Below are 16,218 nucleotides of genomic sequence, written 5' to 3'. Positions count from 1 at the left end.
CGACGCACGCCACCGACACCTCCCCTGCGGCGATCGGAGCCGCGCGCTAGATCCAACACTCTCACCGGAATCGCGGCGGATTCCGGCGCCGGCGGCCCCGCTCCAGATCTGCCGCCTTCGGGTGGCGTTGGCCTGCCGCCTGCCTGCCTGAGTGGAGTGCTTCGCAGACTCGTAGTGGCTGGCGGCCTTTCGTTGTCTCCAGGTTACCGCCTCCACTGCATTTGGTTCAGAGGCTACCTTTCTGTTGCCTTGCCAGTAACAAGTCTAGCATTGCCCGACACTGTGATGCACTGATGCCTTGTCGAGCGAGGATAGCGAGCAAGGATGTGTGCCTGCTATTTGCTTAACCTTGCACAACCTTTGTTATCATGTGTAGGAGTATAATTATAATCAGCTTCTTATATTATGTTTAAATTATAACTCAGGCATCACTGCATGTGCAGATGTTGTAGGTCCAGCGATTCACAGTTGCGATCAAAGCCAAACCATGCAGTAGCAGTGTAGATTGATCTGCTCTGTGCCCTGTCATTTCTTGCAGTTGTAGTAGCAGTTTATATCTTCAAATAAAATGCATATTCTACAACCAATCCAGTTATATTCGCTTTGAACCTTTTATTTAAATTTAAGAAAAAAAAATCAATTATTTGATCTCTTGGAAAGAAAAGTAAGAATTGTACGTATGTTAAATGAACGTAGCACCTTGGCTGGGTCCGCGCAGGGGCTGGACGACAGTAATAAGTCATATGGTGATTTAAATTGTTAAGTACGCTAGGAATAAGTCATAAATTGGTTGTGATTTTTTAGACCATATTCCTAGGCGTGTGCCTCACTTATAACTTGTGTAACGATTTTCATTTGGTGATCTTGCAGTCTAGCCATGGAGAGGGTTTCATCAGCTCCAGAAATGGATGATGTTATCTCAACTGATCAGTCAAGCAGATCAACAAAAAGAAGGGCTTAAGTTTGGGATTATGTTGATTCAGAGCTAGTAGATGGGAAAGAGAAGGCGATCTGCAAATACTGTAAGGCCCACTTATCTTCTGTTGCGGGTAAAGGTACAACTCATCTGAATAGGCACATTTCTACGTATTGCCATGCAATTTCACAAGAAGAGAGACAAAGGTTCTTAGCGACCCAAAAAACAAAACCTGATGAGGCTCATGTTTTCGACCCTGTAGTCTTTCGAGGTCTAATAGCCAAGTACTTCCTTAGCGCAGAGATTTCATTTCAAAAGTGTGAAGATCCATCCTGGAAAGAAATGATAAATTACTGCCAACCATCTTTTCGATTAGTCGGTCGACAGACTGTCCGTTCAGATTGCATTTTGTTGTATGAAGAGGAGAAGTTGCAATTGATGGACCAGTTTACGAAGTTGAAATCCCATGTTAGTTTGACTGCCGATCTTTGGTCCTCTAACCAAAACCTTGGCTATCTTGGTGTAACAACACATTTCATTAGTGAAGACTTTGATTTGCACAAAAAGATCATTGCATTCAAGAAAATTTCCTTCCCTCATACATCTTATGTTGTGCAAGATGGTATTACCTCTTGTTTGCTAGAGTGGGGATTGGTTGGGGATTTGTTTACTCTAACATTGGATAATGCTAGTGTAAACAATAGAGCAATGAAAGATATGCGAGATGCATTGGGTAGTCAGATGTTTTTTAGTGGTGAACACCTCCATGTGAGATGTTCTTCTCATGTGCTCAATATCATGGTTCAAGCTGGACTGAAAGTCGTTCCAAATGCAATCGGGAGCGTGAGGGATATTATCAAGGTCGTGACATCTACACCATCTCGTTTGCAAATCTTCAATTCTATTGTTCAAGCATTGGGTCTTAAAAGTAAATCAGGGCTGATTCTTGATGTTCCACATCGTTGGAATGCAACCTATGATATGTTAAATGAAGCACTAAAATATAAGGCTGCTCTTAATAGGTATGCAACAGAGCAACATCATGAATGTCCCACTGAAGAAGATTGGTCAAAGGCAGAAGCTCTTCATGGTTTTCTACAAGAGTTTAGTGATGCAACCAAAGCATTCTCAGCGGATAGACATCCCACATCTCATCTTTTTCTCAAGTTGTTGCTCGTTATCCGAGGTGTGCTGCTTGATGTGACTTGGAACTCAAATGAACTCATTAATGAGATGGCAAATGTTATGTATGCTAAGTTCCAAAAATATTGGGAAAATCCTAATATTGTGTTGCTCATAGCTGCTGTTCTAGATCCATCAATGAAGACCGAATTTGTCAAGTTCTATTTCTACACAATTGGTGATAATGTTGATGTGAAGATGAGGGAGCTAAAAAGGTACTTGAAGAAATATTACCTAGAGTATGAGAAAATCATAAGGAGTCCTAGTTTGCATGTCTTTATTCCTCATGAGGATCAGATGAGAAGTGAGACTTTTACTTCTTCACCTCTCTGTGGTAAAAGAAGAGTGGAACATGCATTTGCTCAATTTGCATCTCAAAATATGGATGCCCGTCCAGAGCGAACAGAAATGGATACTTACTTGGAGGACCCTAGGATCCTTGTCAAGCCGGATGAAAACTTCAATGTTTTAGGATGGTGGAAGAAAAACATAGATGCCTATCCAATATTGTCTTTGATGGCTAGAGATTTTTTGGCTATTCCTGTGAGTACGGTATCCTCAGAATCTGCCTTTAGTGCAGCTGGTAGAATTCTTGGAAAAAATAGGACATCACTATCTCCTGAAACACTTGAAGCTTTAGTCTGTGCCAAAGACTGGTTGATTGGATTCAATGATGAAGAAGAAGGTAAATTATCATATAAAAGTATACTTTGCTTCTATCTTATCTTTACATCGGCAACAATGAACTACATGACAATGACTTGAATTATCTACATTAATTCATGTAGGTGAACCAATGACAGGAAAGCGAATGTTTGATTCAGATGATGAAGAAGATGATTGGGAAATTTGATGTAGGTAAAACAATAATTTTTCATTTTCTTAATCACTAAAGTTTCATCTCTTTAGAAACATTTTCACTGTTGGAGCAGCAAGACTGCAACAATGCAGTAATTCAGATTTTATAAATAATTGGATTAGTAATTGCAGGTAGCTCACCACCATTTCTTTAATACAAACTCAATTTCATGATTCACCATTTTCAGATTTAGGTCCAATGAGCAGATGTTTAGTAGAATAGCCTGTTGTTGAGTGTAGCAAGATCGATGATTCAGTGATAACAAAGTGACTTACCTTCTCCTTCATCTATGCACATTCAAGGTAACTACTGAACCGTTGTTTGGGAACTACGTACTGAACCATTGCCTGCTATCCAGCTGAACCGTTGCCTGCTATCCAGCTGAACCGTTCGACCACCGTCCATGAGAAGGTGATGGAAATGTGGAAAAGCAATTTCATTGTGAACCGTTGCCTGCTATCCAGCTAAGATGTTTGCTGTCAGTTCCGGGACTGATATATATATGCTTATGATGTGTATTTTGAGACAGATGGATGTAAATAGTTTTTTGGTAGACTTGCGTTCTGCAATGGGTGGCCATGTATGTGTGAGCCCATGGATTATACTAATTCAATAAGCTAGTGGTGGTGCTTGCATGTTTGTGGGGGCCCTTGGATTGCTAATGTAACATTGCCATGGATTTTTAAAGGATCGGGGCAGGGTTGGGTGGCAAAGGCTTTAAAATCAGTTTTGGATTGAGCTGCACCAAATTAGTTTGGATTCAAATAGGGCTGGATCTACTCTTAGTATTCTAGGATTGAAGTGGGGTTAGGATCGGATTATGACCCATTCCCAGGCTTACCTGGACTCCACAAACCCTGCCCCGATCCTTTAAAAATCCATGGCAATGTTACATTAGCAATCCAAGGGCCCCCACAAACATGCAAGCACCACCACTAGCTTATTGAATTAGTATAATTCATGGGCTCACACATACATGGCCACCCATTGCAGAACGCAAGTCTACCAAAAAACTATTTACATCCATCTGTCTCAAAATACACATCATAAGCATATATATATCAGTCCCGGAACTGACAGCAAACATCTTAGCTAGATAGCAGGCAACAGTTCACAATGAAATTGCTTTTCCACATTTCCATCATCTTCTCATGGATGGTGGCCGAACGGTTCAGCTGGATAGCAGGCAACGGTTCAGCTGGATAGCAGGCAATGGTTCAGTACGTAGTTCCCAAACAACGGTTCAGTAGTTACCTTGAATGTGCATAGATGAAGGAGAAGGTAAGTCACTTTGTTATCACTGAATCATCGATCTTGCTACACTCAACAACAGGCTATTCTACTAAACATCTGCTCATTGGACCTAAATCTGAAAATGGTGAATCATGAAATTGAGTTTGTATTAAAGAAATGGTGGTGAGCTACCTGCAATTACTAATCCAATTATTTATAAAATCTGAATTACTGCATTGTTGCAGTCTTGCTGCTCCAACAGTGAAAATGTTTCTAAAGAGATGAAACTTTAGTGATTAAGAAAATGAAAAATTATTGTTTTACCTACATCAAATTTCCCAATCATCTTCTTCATCATCTGAATCAAACATTCGCTTTCCTGTCATTGGTTCACCTACATGAATTAATGTAGATAATTCAAGTCATTGTCATGTAGTTCATTGTTGCCGATGTAAAGATAAGATAGAAGCAAAGTATACTTTTATATGATAATTTACCTTCTTCTTCATCATTGAATCCAATCAACCAGTCTTTGGCACAGACTAAAGCTTCAAGTGTTTCAGGAGATAGTGATGTCCTATTTTTTCCAAGAATTCTACCAGCTGCACTAAAGGCAGATTCTGAGGATACCGTACTCACAGGAATAGCCAAAAAATCTCTAGCCATCAAAGACAATATTGGATAGGCATCTATGTTTTTCTTCCACCATCCTAAAACATTGAAGTTTTCATCCGGCTTGACAAGGATCCTAGGGTCCTCCAAGTAAGTATCCATTTCTGTTCGCTCTGGACGGGCATCCATATTTTGAGATGCAAATTGAGCAAATGCATGTTCCACCCTTCTTTTACCACAGAGAGGTGAAGAAGTAAAAGTCTCACTTCTCATCTGATCCTCATGAGGAATAAAGACAGGCAAACTAGGACTCCTTATGATTTTCTCATACTCTAGGTAATATTTCTTCAAGTACCTTTTTAGCTCCCTCATCTTCACATCAACATTATCACCAATTGTGTAGAAATAGAACTTGACAAATTCGGTCTTCATTGATGGATCTAGAACAGCAGCTATGAGCAACACAATATTAGGATTTTCCCAATATTTTTGGAACTTAGCATACATAACATTTGCCATCTCATTAATGAGTTCATTTGAGTTCCAAGTCACATCAAGCAGCACACCTCGGATAACGAGCAACAACTTGAGAAAAAGATGAGATGTGGGATGTCTATCCGCTGAGAATGCTTTGGTTGCATCACTAAACTCTTGTAGAAAACCATGAAGAGCTTCTGCCTTTGACCAATCTTCTTCAGTGGGACATTCATGATGTTGCTCTGTTGCATACCTATTAAGAGCAGCCTTATATTTTAGTGCTTCATTTAACATATCATACGTTGCATTCCAACGATGTGGAACATCAAGAATCAGCCCTGATTTACTTTTAAGACCCAATGCTTGAACAATAGAATTGAAGATTTGCAAACGAGATGGTGTAGATGTCACGACCTTGATAATATCCCTCACGCTCCCGATTGCATTTGGAACGACTTTCAGTCCAGCTTGAACCATGATATTGAGCACATGAGAAGAACATCTCACATGGAGGTGTTCACCACTAAAAAACATCTGACTACCCAATGCATCTCGCATATCTTTCATTGCTCTATTGTTTACACTAGCATTATCCAATGTTAGAGTAAACAAATCCCCAACCAATCCCCACTCTAGCAAACAAGAGGTAATACCATCTTGCACAACATAAGATGTATGAGGTAAGGAAATTTTCTTGAATGCAATGATCTTTTTGTGCAAATCAAAGTCTTCACTAATGAAATGTGCTGTTACACCAAGATAGCCAAGGTTTTGGTTAGAGGACCAAAGATCGGCAGTCAAACTAACATGGGATTTCAACTTCGTAAACTGGTCCATCAATTGCAACTTCTCCTCTTCATACAACAAAATGCAATCTGAACGGACAGTCTGTCGACCGACTAATCGAAAAGATGGTTGGCAGTAATTTATCATTTCTTTCCAGGATGGATCTTCACACTTTCGAAATGAAATCTCTGCGCTAAGGAAGTACTTGGCTATTAGACCTCGAAAGACTACAGGGTCGAAAACATGAGCCTCATCAGGTTTTGTTTTTTGGGTCGCTAAGAACCTTTGTCTCTCTTCTTGTGAAATTGCATGGCAATACGTAGAAATGTGCCTATTCAGATGAGTTGTACCTTTACCCGCAACAGAAGATAAGTGGGCCTTACAGTATTTGCAGATCGCCTTCTCTTTCCCATCTACTAGCTCTGAATCAACATAATCCCAAACTTTAGCCCTTCTTTTTGTTGATCTGCTTGACTGATCAGTTGAGATAACATCATCCATTTCTGGAGCTGATGAAACCCTCTCCATGGCTAGACTGCAAGATCACCAAATGAAAATCGTTACACAAGTTATAAGTGAGGCACACGCCTAGGAATATGGCCTAAAAAATCACAACCAATTTATGACTTATTCCTAGCGTACTTAACAATTTAAATCACCATATGACTTATTACTGTCGTCCAGCCCCTGCGCGGACCCAGCCAAGGTGCTACGTTCATTTAACATACGTACAATTCTTACTTTTCTTTCCAAGAGATCAAATAATTGATTTTTTTTCTTAAATTTAAATAAAAGGTTCAAAGCGAATATAACTGGATTGGTTGTAGAATATGCATTTTATTTGAAGATATAAATTGCTACTGCAACTGCAAGAAATGACAGGGCACAGAGCAGATCAATCTACACTGCTACTGTATGGTTTGGCTTTGATCGCAACTGTGAATCGCTGGACCTACAACATCTGCACATGCAGTGATGCCTGAGTTATAATTTAAACATAATATAAGAAGCTGATTATAATTATACTCCTACACATGATAACAAAGGTTGTGCAAGGTTAAGCAAATAGCAGGCACACATCCTTGCTCGCTATCCTCGCTCGACAAGGCATCAGTGCATCACAGTGTCGGGCAATGCTAGACTTGTTACTGGCAAGGCAACAGAAAGGTAGCCTCTGAACCAAATGCAGTGGAGGCGGTAACCTGGAGACAACGAAAGGCCGCCAGCCACTGCGAGTCTGCGAAGCACTCCACCCAGGCAGGCAGGCGGCAGGCCAACGCCACCCGAAGGCGGCAGATCTGGAGCGGGGCCGCCGGCGCCGGAATCCGCCACGATTCCGGTGAGAGTGTTGGATCTAGCGCGCGGCTCCGATCGCCGCAGTGGAGGTGTCAGTGGCGTGCGTCGCTTGCAGGCTGAAGCGACAGGGCGTGCTGCAGGCGCCGGCGGGGGCCCCTCAGCGCTCACCGCCGCTCTTCGGACGACCAAACCGTGGAGGAAGACACTACAGCCTACAGGAACCACGGGTTGTGCCTTCTCACATGATCCATGGGCTGTGCCCTTCACATGGTCCACGCACACGATTGGGCCAGGTTTGATGATTGTTCCGTGCTGGCCCTTTAATAAAATGGCTTGATCCAACCCTATCCTAATCAACAGTGAACCAAAAAAGATCAAAAATTATTAGCCCATGAATTTAGAGGCCCTTTATACCCATGAGTTTCTATGGCCCATTCCCAGGCCTACGCGCCCCTGTCCCAAAAGGTCAATGACATCGCAAACAGCCAAGCACCACCACCAACACAATGACAAAGCGGGAAGAGCTCGTCGTCGTTGCCAGCCGAACCGGGCTTGACCACGATACATGCCTCGCTTTGGGATCAGGAGCGGTCCATGGTGCTCGACACTTGTGCTTTCAACTTTGGGGGCGGGATTCAACGGCTGGTGACGGACGAATTGTTCACCGAAATCCAGGGAGTACCGCCGGCCACGCCACGCTGTTGCCAGACTCCGCTACATATTCACCACTGGTGAGAATACCCTCAAACAATTCGCCTCAGTACTTAGGACGTGTACTTAGTTCGGTTTGCCTTTTGGGGCTTAGGGGCATCTGGTCACACGATTCCGGCAAGCCCTCCGCCGTGGGCATGATGCGGCACCACCGGGTGCCCATCCAGTGTAGAAGAAGGTGTCTGGGTCATCGATCCTATTACTGATGGTTGAGATTAGTTCGGAGCGCGTACTGATTCGGGTAGCATCCTCGATCGTGGGTTGACTGATGTGCGGTGGTGATCCAATCACGATATCTTAAAACATGGACCGTTGATGTATAATCCTATGGTCGCGTGTGTATACTGGTTCGGCCTTTAATTTAGGTTGCTAGACTAGATTATTGTTGAGAACTACGTTACCACGGATCACCAGATCCGCTCCCTTCCCTCCCGTCAGCAGTAGAGGCGCAAGAAGTTGTAGAGTACTCGTCTCCCTTCCCATAAGCATGACAGAGGAAACACACGAGACACTGGATATAGGGTTGGGCCTCTGGCCTCTTTCTGTTGTCTCTTCCATATGCGGGGTACAGGCTCTATATATAGAGACGCGATAGCCCTCAGGGCTATATTCGGTATTTGCCCACATAACCCTTCATTAGGGTTTCTCAACACTCCCCCTTGGGCGAATACCGCGACCAACACATGCCTCGTTAAAACTCCGAAAAACCCAGTGGGAAAATGTGGAGAAAGAGTGCATGGTGTTACAAATTACATTTGCACTTTGTTGCCTCGTTAAAAACCTCATGTGAGAAACTTCATGAAAACTCACCAAGGGAAAAAGAGTACAACAGCTGTCATCGGGACAGATTTCCATCCTCTCGGATCTAGATTCTATCGAATCTTTAAGGGCTAACTTTAGAAATGTGCTCCCCCTGATCCTTGCAAAAACGTATCAATAAGACAAAACATCTTTTTCTGGAAGTATATGCACATAAAGATTTAGCAAACAGATTGCATATCCTTGCAAGGACTATTTGAGGAACTTTACCTCTACTCACTTCTAGGATATACGAGGTAAGTGCACGTATCAATATAAATAAGCCACTTTGACTGATGATGTTCAATCGACGGGATATATATATTTGATAGAAAGTTCCATAAAGGTTCACATATTGATCATCAAGCTCACGCCTTCAGGGCATAGAATATGACATTTATTATCTCACGATTGTGATCAATATAAGCATTCGCTCCCCCTGACGATGACATCTGTCAAAGTCGTTATCCCTCATAACTCAAGCATATTCTTCAAGATATATGTCTCATTGTTCATCTGGAATAATGAGAATGGATGAGGTTGGGTGCTATCATTTTCTATCTTACACCACAATTTATACATAGTTGTGCAAAGCAAATAGCATGTCCTTCAATAGGACTTAGGGGATAATATAGTTGCAATAGTACATATTCTAAATATGACACATCGCTCCAAGCGTTCATCCATTGCAACATCTATGATGGTGTAACAAAAGTCCATCAAAGATCGTAATCCATCAGGGATTTTTTTTTATCGATCAGATACATCGTTATAGTCTGTCATTCTGGCACAATGGGGATATTTTGCCAGTAACACCTAAACCTTATAGGTTTCTGCCATCATGGCTTTAGAGGATACCGTAATTCCACATCAAGTGGAAAATACCATGAGTAAAACTCGTGGAATGCACATGTGCTTATTCAGTGAACTTCAAGTCCGTTGGTACCTCGTCTCATTCCTTTTCGGGTCTGTATGGGTCTTTATCCCTTTATAGGGATTATCAAACTTTGGTGTTTAACATAGACTTTATTTCTTCTTGAAAGGTTCCATTAAGGAACTATAATCTCATCTAGGACATATTCTCTCTACATAAGAGAGTGTTCATTCGCTAGGAATGTATTATTCGGTACGAGATTTATATGTTGCATATTTATAATTCAAAGATATGGGTCCTCCTAGGATCTCATGATGGATCTTCAGAATCCTATTAACTGCATATTTTAATTCATGCCATTTGCCAGATATATTACATAGCGGAACAGTGTTTATTCAACACATATGTGGGATGGGTCTCTCACAAGACCACTTGAACCATCGCATTCACCACACATTATTTCAATAGTGCCCATAAATGTCCGAACTTCAAGCTCGTGACTTTCATTTTGCGATTATTGGTTCAGCCTCGATTGCATTTATCAATGACCCGATAAGAGAGCTTCAAGCACTCATGCCTAGGACTTTGTTTTGGATCCCTTTGCAATCTATAGAGGCAATATAGGTGTCGACACATTTGTCTCCCACATTTAATAATGATCTTCGTCATTTCCCAAAACGAAAGATTCATTGTTCCGTATTCCCAGCACAATGATATTGCGCGCATTGCTAGGAATTTCATCATCAAGATGAACCTCTTCGTGAGGCAAATCACCAGCAGGGCGAGTCCATTGGAGGAGAGTTATTACAGACCACGTGAATCTGCAATTAGAATATATGCTTTGACTAAGACCAACGGATCATATTCGCAGGCGTCCCCGAGAATAGATCAAATGCCAATAAGTCAAATGTGGATATTATATTAATCCCGGGTATATCCACATCTACATCAGGTAGAAGCATTCAGACCAATATGGTTACTCCTCAACAATTTCTGGCAAACTCCATATACACAGGAGTACACACTGAACGATAGATTCAGTTTGGCTTTTGTGCGTTTAATAGAATATTGAGGCATTATACTATATGGGCATTCCTCCCCCTAATGCCGAGATGTTCTAAAAAACATATAGATAAAATCCCCAACCACAATCATCCAGTTGTGGCTAATGTATGCTATTGTGGTGATTTATTTGGGAAATCTTACGCACATTACAGATAGGGGTTTTATGCAGTGAGCTTTGGACTTAGATTAATGTAGTGGCATGAATACTACATATTTGTCCTTCATCGTGAAGGATTAGTCTCAACTTCCAGCAAGACACGCAACAACAAGTTGCTTCATGGTTACAATTCTGCAAACTTATTGTTTTTATTACCAAATACAAGTCAATCATTAAGATTTAGACTGATATATGCAACACTATGTTATCGAGAAGAGTCCTTCAGGGGCTCATGCATACCATTCATCGTTTGGAGCTAGTAGTTGACTTCAAATCAACAAATAAAATGACCATCAGGGTCTAGCGCTCACAAGGACATTCATTGGTTACATTGTGCTTTCAAGCACATAGGAGAATATGTGCGTATATAATGGTGGTAAAGTGCACGGCATCAGGCCAATGCTGCCAAGCAGAGATTTTTATATGCAGAGATGTATAGTCCAACTCATTTTATTATTGCCCATGGTTTACCCAATTACTCATACCGTTCTGAAATTGGGTATCGGTTAATGCAACATTTTTAGGTATAATAATTTTGAGAGAGAATTTATAACAATAGTTAATAATTTGTGATGCTGTCAGCAGGGCAAACATTTCTCCTCATATTATATACCAATTTGTTCTATAAAGCATTATTTCGATCTCTTCGTTGTTCGGCAAAAAGAGAAGCTTTGGAATAGAACAGACAAGGCCAAGAATTCATTTTTATCTGGGAAAAATCACCATATAACTAGCTTTTCATGAAACAAATGATGATAACTGCTTGGCAAGAACGAAACAAGACTGGTATCCGCCTAGGATCCGTCTTCAACAATAGATAGTATTGCTCTCATACGAAGAAAACGTCTGGAGTAGAGAGGATACAACAGGTCTCCACAAGATCTTTATATTTCTATCACAAATTATCATCACTAGTAGTCTACTGGTCAAGACATATGACTCTTCTGGCTCCGAGGACCAAGGACATGTTAATGTCTAATTTAGCTTCAAGCTCTGTTGTGATGTGGAATTTTATAGTTATTTGTCTACTCTTCTCACTTCTGGTAGATCGGAGGTAGATAATGGTAAGCATGCCAAAGGGTGGAATTCAGTGTAATTCGGCTACATAAACCCTAGGTATGTGTACATTCAGGACCGACCTTTACCATTCAGCTTACAGTGTATAACAAACTTGTCAAAGGACTATCCCCAGTCAATTCAGTGACTATAAGTATTTACAATTCCGAGAGATGTATGCGACACAAGCATAGAGGTCCTAGATAGAACGAGTAAAGTGGTTCGACGGGAACACACTATGGTTTTCACACCAACATAGTGAAAAATTTCTCAAAATAACCTCTCGGTATACTCGCAACTTCTTGTTGCTAGCGGTTACATGTCCTTTTATCTCATAGTTTGCTTCATGTCATCCAGCGACAAAGAGAGCAATGTGCTAACATCTGGTTGAGCAATGTATGACTGAGATTTCTGATCTTAAATCATTTGGTAAGGTCTTTTTGCTTACTAATATAATCCCAATTTGTGATATCTTCTATGCCAAAAAGGCTTTCATGCATTATATTATATATCTTCGGGTTACTTCGGGTAAAACTTTATGCATGAGGAGAGAGGAGAGAATTAACTTATCCATGTTCTGTTGTATTTCAATTTAATTTCCCAGATTATTCAAGCACTATAGAGCTTGATGTAGTTGTTATGGCCACTTGGCAATATAAATAAATATATGATGCCACACAACACAAGCAAATAAAATATAGAGCTAAACAAAATTGTTTACGAAGGTTGCGCATAATGTGACTTTAGGGCTTGAACGACCCACCACAATCCACGCGAGTAAAAGCTCTATCGTATCTGGCGTCAACGCGTGTGTGGCCATCTGGGCTACGACAACGCAACAAGCCTCCACAACAAGCGTAACAGGCGCAGTTGTGGCTCGGTAATTGGGGTACGCGACAAGTCCACACAACGTGCGCAACAGACGCAATTGTGGCTCGGTGATAACGACAGACGAACAGTGCTTACAGGCATGCGAAAAAATACATGACTCGGCGATGCCGGTCCAACTCAACAGGAGTGGTCGAATTAAGCGAGAGTACAACATAGCAATCACATGACGCAACCAAGTTCTAATGACACAAATAATGCGTCGTATTGCCACGGCGCAGCCAATGCTCAGCTAATGCCATAACTCAACCGATTAACAACACAGCCTGATCGGCATGTTCGGGTACCCACTATACAATTTAATCGCTCGGTGTGAGTCTGAAAGCTCAACGCGACACAAATATGTCTAGCGATTTAAGTATGTGCATTATAAACTTTACATGCATTTTAATATTTTTCTGCTAAATATCTGTTATGAGAAATATAAAAGCAGAAAAATAAACACCATAATTAATACATTAATATAACACATCAGGTGTAAAAGACATTTTTCCATATTTAATCATGTATTTTTCTACTTATTATTTGCAACAGGAAATAATTAATTAAGATACATAAAACATGTTTTATTCTATTTATTATTTACAACATAAAATGAATAGAATAAATAACATGCAACATGTATTCAAATTTAAGCTTGTGTAGATTCAGCATAAATATCTTCATACATGGGAAAAACAACATAAAAAGAGTTTCTTAATTTTTTTCAGCCACTAACGTGGCCTTGTGCGCCCATTCAAACAGCCCCTTTTCTCGGCTATAGGCTAGGCCTACAGCCTCTAGGTGTGGTCATGCAAGGGCAGAGGCTAGAGCAGCCCTATTTCACGGCAGGAACGCGTCAGCGCTGGCCACTTTAACCTCAATTGCTTTGACCGATGTGAATGGGAGCGGGTTCTTTTAAATACTACACGTATATACCACTCCTTTATTTCACTACGGCAACCGCTTTGACCGGGAACCATTAACGCTACTCTGTTCCGTCCACCAGTAGACCTGTGGGCTCGCCAGCAGGGCGGTACGCGGCATGGCCTGCAGAGCCGTCGGCGATGTGCTGCACCGCGTATATGGCGTGGACACGCCTGGCTTCGTGCCGGGGCGAGCGTGGGCTGAGGCGTGACTGACGCGAGCACTTGTAACTAGGGCAGCAGGCCCTCGACGACGGCTACATGCGTCACCATTTTTTCGATGAACAGATCAAGAACAGTGAATCTATTCTACTTAGAAGACATACCGCTCGATTACGTGGAGGAATCAAAAGCTGTCGCGTAGGACAGTTCGGCTAGGCCAGGGACCTGCCGACTTGACGGAGAGTTGATGCAGATCTGATCTCGCAGCAACGTCGAGGTAGAGCGTGCTGATAACGTGTTGAGAACTACGTTACCACGGATCACCAGATCCGCTCCCTTCCCTCCCGTCAGCAGTAGAGGCGCAAGAAGTTGTAGAGTACTCGTCTCCCTTCCCATAAGCATGACAGAGGAAACACACGAGACACTGGATATAGGGTTGGGCCTCTGGCCTCTTTCTGTTGTCTCTTCCATATGCGGGGTACAGGTTCTATATATAGAGACGCGATAGCCCTCAGGGCTATATTCGGTATTTGCCCACATAACCCTTCATTAGGGTTTCTCAACAATTATGATCCCACGGTTCACAGGTGTACATACCCTTTCGCCAAGACAATTTGCATAAGCGTCCCTGCAGATTTTTTAAATAAACCTGTCGTCCATCCCTGCATATAGATCCTTACGTATAAGTCCAAACGTTTATAAAACCGACCCTAGACTTCTAGAAAACTATGCCCTCCGTCCATAAGCCATCCAGAAAACTATAAAATAAATATAGAAATTATTTTTTAGTATAAAAATAATTCCAAAAAGCTTAGATAACTCATAACTTCTCTGTTTTAGCTCCGATTTAACTTGTTCTAGTCGTGTTAGCTTCGTAATAAAATTGCCTATGCCATAACAACATTTTTTGTAATATATCACATGCTTTTGTAATTAGATTTTATTTACCTATGTTTAGTAGATTAATTTTACCAAACCAAGTTAACTTGTCTATAGTTATAATCCGACTAAAATATAACCTCAAATCAAGTTATAACTTGGATTTAAGTTGAGTTAGTTATTTATTCATAATATTTTTCTCACATGAATTATATTAATTAACATAGAATATAGTTTTATAGTTTAATCACCTAAAACTTCAGAAATCCCCATCTTCTCAACCATAACCCCGATTTTAGTGGTTCTTGAACCTTCGATCTCATAGCGACACGTAGAACATTATTATGTAGTTGTTATCATGTTTGGTTTGATGTTATATTTGCCTATACAATGTTTGTTTGTATTGTTGCGAGTAGACAAGCAAGCAACTTAGGAACCCGAAGCACAACAGGTTGAAGATTCTGAGCAGGAGCTCGCTGAAAGCTAGTTGTGCCCTTGATCACTCTTCTTTACCTAATAATGTTCTTGTTAATCACGATGACATGATCAGGTTAACTTGATGGGACCTAATAGGTTACCCTAGTCTTATCTACTCTATACCATGCTTACCACTGAACTACTGGGTAGTATCTGCTATTGCTCTATGTGGTTTTGGGTGTTACGATACATATTATTCATGGTCATGCTTATTACTGGCAATGGATTATTTATTGTTCATGATAAGATTATTTTGGTTAATTGTAACACGGAGCAACCAACCGAGAAAACTGTGCTACCACAAGGGTGGAATAGGACGCCTTTGGCTAATTAATTAGGAAAGCTAGTGTGAGTTAATCCTTTCCCGAAAGGGCAAGCAGGGTGGAGGAGTGCAGGTGTAGGGAGGTCCTTGGGTCGGACTGTCTTTTTAGCTTTTCGGACGAGGGATTCATATATCGCCTTTGGCCCAGAATCCATAGCGGGTTCTCTCCTCTAGTGGAACTTTGGAAAGGCCTCGTAGTGCTACACTGCCTCGTCTCCCCGATAGAGATGTATGAGATTCATGACCCTGTGGTAGATGGGTATCACGACTTGTGGGTAAAGATATGTAACCTCTGCAGAGTGTAAAATTGGTATATCAGTCATGCTCAAGGTCATGAGCGGCTCGGACCCTCACATTAGTAACTTATGGAATTAAACTTAATCTGTCATTTGCATTGCACTGTGGGATTTATTATTAATTGTGATATATTTTTTAATTGGGTTGGTATACACTTATACTTAGTAACTGCTAATAAATTTTTGACTAACTTATTAAAAGCAATGCTCAGTCTTAACCATTATTTGCTGATAAGCCTTACACTACACATGAGCCCCCACCTTAAG

The 16,218-nt window shown here is 41.2% G+C and overlaps 1 protein-coding gene across 5 annotated transcripts; it reads right to left on the bottom strand.

Annotated features, from left to right (window-relative positions):
- Nucleotides 1-3,874: 3,874 nt before the first annotated feature.
- LOC109943503 (zinc finger BED domain-containing protein RICESLEEPER 2) lies at nt 3,875-7,630 on the bottom strand. Of its 5 annotated transcripts, XR_002266395.2 has the most exons (5): nt 7,268-7,630; nt 4,688-6,600; nt 4,519-4,584; nt 4,212-4,326; nt 3,875-4,132 (listed from the first exon to the last, which is right to left on the bottom strand). XR_002266395.2 is itself a non-coding variant. In XM_020546711.2 (4 exons), the coding sequence occupies exons 2-3, from the start codon at nt 6,591-6,593 to the stop codon at nt 4,520-4,522; spliced, it is 1,971 nt and encodes a 656-aa protein (XP_020402300.1). In that variant the 5' UTR covers nt 6,594-6,600; nt 7,268-7,630; the 3' UTR covers nt 3,875-4,326; nt 4,515-4,519. The 5 variants fall into 5 exon arrangements, 4 of the variants coding, with proteins under 4 accessions (XP_020402300.1, XP_020402299.1, XP_020402302.1 ...); XM_020546711.2 differs by having other exon boundaries at nt 3,875-4,326; nt 4,515-4,584; XM_020546710.2 differs by having other exon boundaries at nt 3,875-4,326.
- Between the last annotated feature and the right edge of the window lie 8,588 nt (nt 7,631-16,218).

The sequence above is a fragment of the Zea mays genome, chromosome 1 (genome assembly GCF_902167145.1).
Source record: "Zea mays cultivar B73 chromosome 1, Zm-B73-REFERENCE-NAM-5.0, whole genome shotgun sequence".
NCBI classification, from domain to species: domain Eukaryota; kingdom Viridiplantae; phylum Streptophyta; class Magnoliopsida; order Poales; family Poaceae; genus Zea; species Zea mays.
Note: the sequence above shows the minus strand (reverse complement) of the source record. Positions and strands in the feature narration are given on the sequence as shown.

What these genes read in the sequence shown, in the direction of transcription:
- LOC109943503 (XM_020546712.2), bottom strand. Translation starts at nt 6,593, where the DNA reads ATGGAGAGGGTTTCATCAGCTCCAGAAATGGATGATGTTATCTCAACT. An exon ending in ATTCAATGATGAAGAAGAAG is followed by an intron (nt 4,585 to 4,687) that starts GTAAATTATCAT and finishes TAATTCATGTAG; the next exon opens with GTGAACCAATGACAGGAAAG.